The sequence below is a fragment of the Gastrolobium bilobum genome, unplaced genomic scaffold (genome assembly GCF_033153095.1).
Source record: "Gastrolobium bilobum isolate Gb01-03AN ecotype WA unplaced genomic scaffold, APGP_CSIRO_Gbil_v1 utg9682, whole genome shotgun sequence".
In the NCBI taxonomy this organism is placed as follows: Eukaryota; Viridiplantae; Streptophyta; class Magnoliopsida; order Fabales; family Fabaceae; genus Gastrolobium; species Gastrolobium bilobum.
In genome coordinates, this window is record NW_026895131.1 from 82,702 (window position 1) to 89,327 (window position 6,626).

The 6,626-nt window shown below is 40.6% G+C and overlaps 1 protein-coding gene across 1 annotated transcript; it reads left to right on the forward strand.

Moving 5' to 3' along the window:
* The first annotated feature begins 404 nt into the window (after positions 1–404).
* LOC133286136 (uncharacterized) lies at positions 405–1,856 on the forward strand. The gene is made up of 3 exons (XM_061483534.1): positions 405–620; positions 894–928; positions 1,031–1,856. The coding sequence occupies exons 1-3, from the start codon at positions 405–407 to the stop codon at positions 1,854–1,856; spliced, it is 1,077 nt and encodes a 358-aa protein (XP_061339518.1).
* The last annotated feature ends 4,770 nt before the right edge of the window (positions 1,857–6,626 follow it).

Genomic DNA, 6,626 nt, shown 5'->3' on the forward strand with positions numbered 1-6,626 from the left:
GTGCAGCTGGTAGAACCATAGGAAAGAAGACAGCAGCTCAAACCTTAGAGCTGATTGAATTTATGGCAAGGAATGAGAATGTATCTACTGCAGTCCAACCTATTCAGCTAAAGAAAGGACTCTTACAACTGTGGAACAATGATATGTCACTAGCTGAGCAAAAGGTGATCTCTCAACAGCTAGCCAGTATGAATGCCATGCTAGATAAGATGCAAGTCTTTACAGCTCAAGTTAATTTAGTTAACTGTGAGTACTGCAAAGGGGAGCATGAGACTAATGAGTGCCCAACACTCATGGTAGCTGAACCGTCTCAAGTCAATGGAGTTTGGTATGATCCAAGGCCACCACAGAATACTTAAAATTTTCAAAGAAATCAGAATAATGCTCAAGGGAGCAATTTTCAAATGAGAGCTCAAGGTGGCGGCCTTGATTACAAATCCAACAACTATTTGCAACCTCCACCAATTCCGCAGAGCCATACTTCTGAATTAGAAAAAGCATTAATGCAATTGACCAAGACGACTACAGATTACATGCAGGGCACTGATGCCTTCAGGAGTGATACAAGTGCATTTATTCATGAAGCAAGAACATCCTTTAAAAATCAAGACAGCTTCCAGGTAACACTATAGTCAATCCAAAGGAAGACTGCAAGTCAATTATCACAAGAAGCGGAATTGTGATTTCCTCAAGACAAACCAAAGGTGGCTCAGAAAAAGAAAGTGGATAAGCCAGTCATTGAACTTGAGCACGAAAAAGAGGAGGAAGCACTTGCAAATGAGAAAGAAAAGCCTGCGAAAAAAGGAAAAGAAGAGGCAAAGGAAAAACCTGCTGAAGCTCCAAAGAAGCTGATGGATTATTCTCGTTTTGAGAAACCTCCTTGTCCTATGAAGCTCAAGCAACAAGCACAAAAGCGACAATATGCCAGGTTCTTAGATATGTTTAAAAAGTTGCAAGTTAATATTCCTTTTGCTGAAGCTTTAGATAATATGCCTAACTATGCTAAATTCATGAAAGATTTGTTATCTAGAAAGCATAAGTTGCAGGATTGTGAGACAGTAGCACTTACTGAAGAGTGCAGTGCCATTATACAAAAGAAATTCCCACCAAAGCTTCGAGATCCTGGGAGTTTCAACATCCCAATTGCGATAGGCAACACTCATGTTGGTCGGGCACTTTGTGATCTTGGAGCAATCATCAACTTGATTTCGTTGTCAATATGTAAGCCATTGGGGATTTCTGAGTTGAAGCCAACCATGATCTCTTTACAGATTGCTGACCGTTCCTTGAGGAGACCTAATGGAGTCATAGAAGATGTCCTTATCAAAGTTGACAAGTTCATTTCCCCTGCTGATTTCATTGTGCTGGATATGGAGGAGGAGAGTGAAATACCCCTTTTGTTGGGTAGACCATTTTTGGCTACGGCTCGATCTATGATTGTTGTAGAACAAGGGAAGCTCGAACAGAGAATGAATGATGAGACAATCACTATCAATGTTTTTGATGCTATGAAGAACTCATCTGATCAAAGTGATTGCTTCAGACTTGATGTGTTTGAAGAAGTGGTCAAAGAGGGGAAGGTTGATGATCAAGAGCTTGAAGAAGAGTTGAAAACTCAAGAGGAAGCTACTCCACAAGAAGAGAAAGAATTTGTTTTTGAGGTACTAAAAAAGAAAGAAAATGATTTAGTCACAGTAGTACCAAAAACAGAATTGAAAGAGTTACCTAAAACTCTGAAGTATTCCTTCTTGGGAGATGAAAAGCAATATCTTGTCATCATCAATAAGGAGTTGTCTACGGATGAAGAGAAGAAGCTGTTAGAAGTACTCAAGGAGCACAAGACAGCTATTGTGTGATCTATTTCTGATTTGAAGGGCATCAACCCTTCTTTCTGCACTCACAAGATTCTGATGAAAAATAATGTTAAACCTGTGAGGCAACCTCAGAGAAGACTAAATCCCACGATGAAGGAGGTAGTCCGCAAGGAAGTGGTGAAACTCATGGATGCCGGTATGATTTACCCAATTTCTGACACTGTATGGGTAAGTCCAGTACAAATAGTTCCAAATAAAGGAGGAGTGACTGTTGTGAGAAATGAGCAGAATGAGTTAATCCCCTCCAGAACCATTACTGGTTGGAGGATGTGCGTTGACTATAGAAGATTGAATGATGCTACAAGGAAAGATCATTTTCCCCTTCCCTTTATTGATCAGATGCTAGAAAGGTTGGTCTGTCATGCTTTTTACTATTTCTTGGATGGTTATTCTGGTTATAACCAAATTCCAGTAGCACCTGAGGATCAAGAGAAGACTGCTTTCACCTGTCCCTTTGGAGTTTTTGCCTACAGAAGGATGTCATTTGGCCGCTCCAATGCACCTGCGACATTTCAAAGGTGTATGCTTTCTATTTTCTCTAATATGGTAGAAAAATGTTTAGAGGTATTTATAGATGATTTTTCTATTTTTGGTTCTTGTTTTGATTCATGCTTAGTTAATTTAGCTAAGGTTTTGAAAATATGTCAAGAAACAAATCTGGTTTTAAATTGGAAAAATGCCATTTTATGGTACGAGATGGCATAGTGTTAGGCCATAAAATTTCTAAAAAAGGCATTGAAGTTGATAAGGCTAAATTAATGTTGATTGAAAAACTTCCCCCTCCTGTTAATGCTAATGGTGTGCAGAGTTTCTTAGGCCATGCAGGTTTTTATCAGAGATTCAACAAGGATTTTTCGATGATTGCAAAGCCTCTTAGCCAACTGTTGGTAAATGAAAAAGAGTTCCTTTTCTATGAAACTTGTCTCAATGCATTCAATGTGTTAAAGGAAAAGCTTACCATGGCGCCTGTGCTGACGGCGCCAGACTGAAGTCTTCCGTTCGAACTCATGTGTGATGCGAGCGCATACGCCATGAGTGCAGTACTTGGTCAACGTAAGAACAAGTTGTTACATGTTATTTACTATGCTAGCAAGGTTTTTAATGAGGCACAAGCCAACTATGCCACTACTGAAAAAGAGATGCTAGCAGTAGTTTATGCGTTAGATAAATGTAGATCTTATTTGATAGGTTCTGAAGTTATTGTATTTACCGACCATGTTGCTCTTTAGGATTTGATGACCAAGCAGGATGCAAAGCCACATTTGTTGCGTTGGATGTTCTCTTTCCAAGAGTTTGACTTGGAAATCAGAGACAAAGCTAGAGTGGAAAATAAAGTTGCTGATCACTTGTCTAGGATTCAAGATAAAAACTTGCAAGAAGGACCTGAAATTGAGGTTAATGAGTCTTTTCCTGATGAGCAAGTGATGGCAGTGATTATGAGCCCATGGTTTGTAAACTTTGCAAACTACAAAGCTGTTGGATTAATGCCTGATGACTTCACTTGGCAGCAGAAAAAGTAATTCCCTCATGATGCGAGGAGGTATCACTGGGATAACCCTTTCCTTTATTTTCAATGCGCTGATTGTATTATTCGCAGGTGTGTTGCTGAATTCGAAATGCTAGATATTATGTGGCATTGCCACGCATCTGACTATGGAGGACATTTTGGAGGCAACAGTACTGCACAGAAGGTGCTGCAAAGTGGATATTATTGGCCTAGAATCTTCAAGGATGCACGAGAGTTTGTGGAGAAATGTGATAAGTTCCAGAGGACAGGAAACATATCCCGCAAAGATGAAATGCCCCTTAACTGCATACTGGATGTAGAATTGTTTGATGTTTGGGCAATTGACTTTATGGGACCATTCCCCAAGTCATATTCTAACCAATACATCTTGGTTGCTGTGGACTACGTGTCCAAGTGGGTAAAAGCGGTTGCTTTGCCTATGAATGATGCAAAGGTGGTAGTTTCTTTCTTACGAAAGAATATATTCACCCGCTTTGGAGTTCCTCGTGCGATCATCAGTGATGGTGGCACTCACTTCTGTAATATGCAGTTTGAGAGCTTGCTTACAAAGTATGGCGTCACTCACAAGGTGGCTACACCATACCATCCTCAAACCAGTGGGCAAGTAGAGATTTCAAATAGAGAGCTGAAAAAGATTCTGGAGAAGACATTGGGAAATTCAAGGAAGGATTGGGCTAAGAAACTGGATGATGCACTCTGGGCACACAGGACTGCTTTCAAAACACCAATAGGTATGTCACCATTCCAACTGGTGTATGGTAAGTCTTGTCATCTTCCTGTAGAACTAGAACATAGAGCTTTGTGGGCTATTAAATTTTTGAATTTTGAACCATCAAAGGCTAATGATAAGAGATTACTGCAATTAAATGAGTTAGATGAGTTCAGGTTAGCAGCTTATGAGAATGCCAGGATTTACAAAGAGAAGACAAAGAAGTGGCATGACAAGAAGATTCAACCAAAAGATTTTGAGCCAGGACAACAGGTATTACTATACAACTCTCGACTGAGGTTGTTTCCAGGTAAGCTCAAGTCTCGTTGGTCTGGTCCATTTGTAGTAAAAAATGTTTTTCCATATAGTACAGTTGAGATTTCTCCTCTCAACACTGAAAGACCTTTCAAGGTCAATGGGTGTAGATTGAAGATCTATCATGGAGGAGAAATACATAGGGAAACAATTGTTGTTCCTTTACTTTCTCCGGAAACTTAAAGAGTCCGCGTCAGGCTCGTGACGTTAAACAAGCACTGGTTGGGAGGCAATCCAATAACTTTTGAGTCATTTTCTTATTTATTTATGTTGAGTCTTTTCAGTTTTTAGGAAATGGTTAGTTTTTGAGTCAGGAAAACAGAGCATCGCGCAAATTGCGCGGTGTCTGGCGCAATCCGCGCCATTTTGTCTTGGAGCCCACTGTTTGGCGGCGCGTTTTGCGCGAATCGTGGCGCAAACCGCGTCATTTCAGGGAAATGGCTTCTGTCTTTCCACGTCATCCGCACGAAAGCCTGCGCAAATCGCGCGGCTGTGCGGGATTTTTAAAATTTCAAATTTTAAAATAAAAAAACGGTTACAAAATTTAAAAATAAAAATAAAAACCCTACCCACCCCCCCATATCCCACCACTCCCAAAACTGTCAGCCACACCTGCTCATATCTCAAACTCTTTCAGCTTTCCATTTTTCCATTTTTGTTTCAATATTCTTTCTTACACCTTTGGGATTACACACATTGCATCCCAAATTTTGTAAATCAAAGGACGGATCATTCTCATAGTGATCTTGGGGAAAATCATATTCAAATTTTAATCTTCAAGTACCTCTCATTCTTGCATCCATGGCTGGAGAAAAGGTAAGTCCCTCACTTTTATACTCACATCCTTGTTGTTCACTATGTTGAGTAGAGCTTTTATGAAATGCTGATAAGAAGTTTGGTAGAAAGAAATAAAATTTTTGAAGGAGATCATCTTACCTAGCCCGCGCAGATCGCGCGGTGGCTGGCACAGATCGCGCCGGCTGGGTTTTCATAAATTCGTTCATTCCCCAGATTGCGCGGTGTCTGGCGCAGATCGCGCCGACTGGGTTTTGATTTGCATGTTTTCAGCTCGCGCCAACCGCGCCGCTGGATTATAATGCTCTGTTTTTCATTAATACTTATCGATATACATGTACTTGTTATCCGTATGCAAGTATTGCGATGAATTTGATTAAAGTTTTATCACATGTTGAGATAATTGATTTGGATGAGTTATGATTTATTTTTGTGATCATTGATTAAATGCATTAAATAATCTTACATGGTTCCAAATTATTGAAACTGAGCCTTGCCTTGAACTCAAATCTAGGAACTGTGCTAATAGGAGTTTTGAAATTGTGAATTGTACTGAATCTGTTTTGCAATATATTGGTTGTACTTTTCTGAGTTTCAGGGAAAGAAGGTTAACAAGAAGGACGCCCAGGGTGGTCAAAAGAAGACCACAGCTACATCTGGCAGCAAGAGGCCTATGCATTCTTCCTTTGATGAGAGTAGGTTTCTTTCACTGGAGTGCCAGCAGAGATATGAAAACCGGTATGGGCCTAAGAAAATCATTCCTGAAAGAAAGATTGATCTGGAAGGTCTTCCTGAAGATTCTCCCATTCTGGCAGTGATAAGAATGAGGAAGTGGGAGAAGCTGGTTACTTTTGCTGAGCCTAGTCCGAGCACTATTCTGAAGGAATTCCTAGCTAATGTGAATTGAGAAGATGAAAAGAAATGATTTGACAGGTGAAGCAGCTTTTTGGCATCATTTTAATAATGCCACAGTCATTCCTTCCACAAACGTCACAGATATGAATCTGGAGAGAGCAATATTGCTTTATGTGCTGATGAGGAAGAGCAACCTTGATATTGCTAGGGTTCTATCTGATAGGATCCTTAAGGTCATACGAGATGGCAACAGCAAGAATAGAATTGCACACTCCTCCTTGATTATGCATCTGTGTATCAAGGTTGGAGTTGACATTTTACCAGAGGAGCCCAGAGATGTACCATTGGACAAGACCATGACACATAAAATCTATACAGACATGGTCGAGGATGCGAGGCAGGATCAGATTGTTCGAGCTTCTGAGTTGACGTCAGAAGAATTAGCTGCTAGGAGCCCTCGCCGAGCACCACGTGCTTCCTCCAAGGAGCCTCGCCCAGAGTCACCTATCCCTCCACGGGCATCATCTTCCTCCACCTTCAGAGTTCCACG

Bases quoted from the DNA above. Each gene is read 5' to 3' on its own strand.
- LOC133286136 (XM_061483534.1), top strand. From the start codon at position 405: ATGAGAGCTCAAGGTGGCGGCCTTGATTACAAATCCAACAACTATTTG. The intron at 621-893 runs GTAACACTATAG...TGTCCTATGAAG, and splicing joins AAAATCAAGACAGCTTCCAG to CTCAAGCAACAAGCACAAAA. The intron at 929-1,030 runs GTTCTTAGATAT...TTTGTTATCTAG, and splicing joins CAAAAGCGACAATATGCCAG to AAAGCATAAGTTGCAGGATT.